This window comes from Volvox carteri, assembly GCF_000143455.1.
Source record: "Volvox carteri f. nagariensis unplaced genomic scaffold VOLCAscaffold_26, whole genome shotgun sequence".
Taxonomy (NCBI): domain Eukaryota; kingdom Viridiplantae; phylum Chlorophyta; class Chlorophyceae; order Chlamydomonadales; family Volvocaceae; genus Volvox; species Volvox carteri.
In genome coordinates, this window is record NW_003307569.1 from 1,374,928 (window position 1) to 1,375,764 (window position 837).

The 837-nt window shown below is 72.8% G+C and overlaps 1 protein-coding gene across 1 annotated transcript in view; it reads left to right on the forward strand.

The window, feature by feature from the left end:
- The window catches only part of VOLCADRAFT_92549 (uncharacterized protein), a gene marked incomplete at both ends in the record, with an annotated part of 8,510 nt that overhangs the window by 3,970 nt on the left and 3,703 nt on the right, over window positions 1-837 (forward strand). The window contains one exon of the mRNA XM_002951860.1: window positions 76-834. Coding sequence (XP_002951906.1) covers window positions 76-834 — 759 coding nt within the window. The remainder of the gene's footprint in view (window positions 1-75; window positions 835-837) is intronic.

The following is an 837-nucleotide window of genomic DNA, read 5'->3' on the forward strand; positions in this document are numbered from 1 at the left end:
GGGGCTGCCTTGCCGCCGCCGCCTCCGGCGCTGCCGACAGCAGATTATGGCCGTCTGCTGCCGCTGCCGGCGGAGTCGCCGCCGACGGAGCCCGGCGCTCCCGGAGGGGGCGGAAGGGGAGGAGGAGGAGGAGGGGCGTCCGGGCTCTGTCTAAATGCTGGCGGCGGCGATGGCAATGGCAGCTTCGGAGCTCCTTTGCGACGACGGCGGGGAGGACCGGAAGACGGCGGCGCTGGTGGCGCAGGCCCGCCGTCGTCGGCGCTGTACCGAGGGCCCGCGGCGGCGCACCTCCCGTCGTCGACCCGTTGCTCTGGCGGAGGCGAGCCGGCGGATGCAGCGGCGGCGGCGGCGGAGTGTACGGGGAGATGTACGACAGCCCTTGAGTTGGGGTGTAACCCTTCAGCTGGTGCGATTCCTGGCACGAAACAACGGCTGCCGGATTGTGGGACCGAGGCGGTGGCGGTGGCGGCGCCAGCGCCAGCGGCACTGACCAGCAGGGTTGAAGATGGCATGCAAGCCGCTGATCGGGGGATTCCGGATGGTGCGGCGGGGGGTGACGGCGGCAGCGGCGACGGCGATGACGACGTGGATATGACGCAGGAGCCGTCAGAGGGTGAACGGTGCGGGAGAGGGGGTGAGGACACGTGGCGTGGGTACGGCGGTGACGGCGACGGCGGTGACCGCGGGGGTCAAGATGGCTTCGGCGGCGTTAAGTGCGGGGAGCAGTCAGGTGGCGGCGGCGGCGGCGGCGGCGGCGAGGGTGGTGGCGCACTGGAGCCTGCGCAGGCTCCCGGCGAGGTGCAACGGCGGCGACCAGCAGCAGCTGCAGCGGCGGTG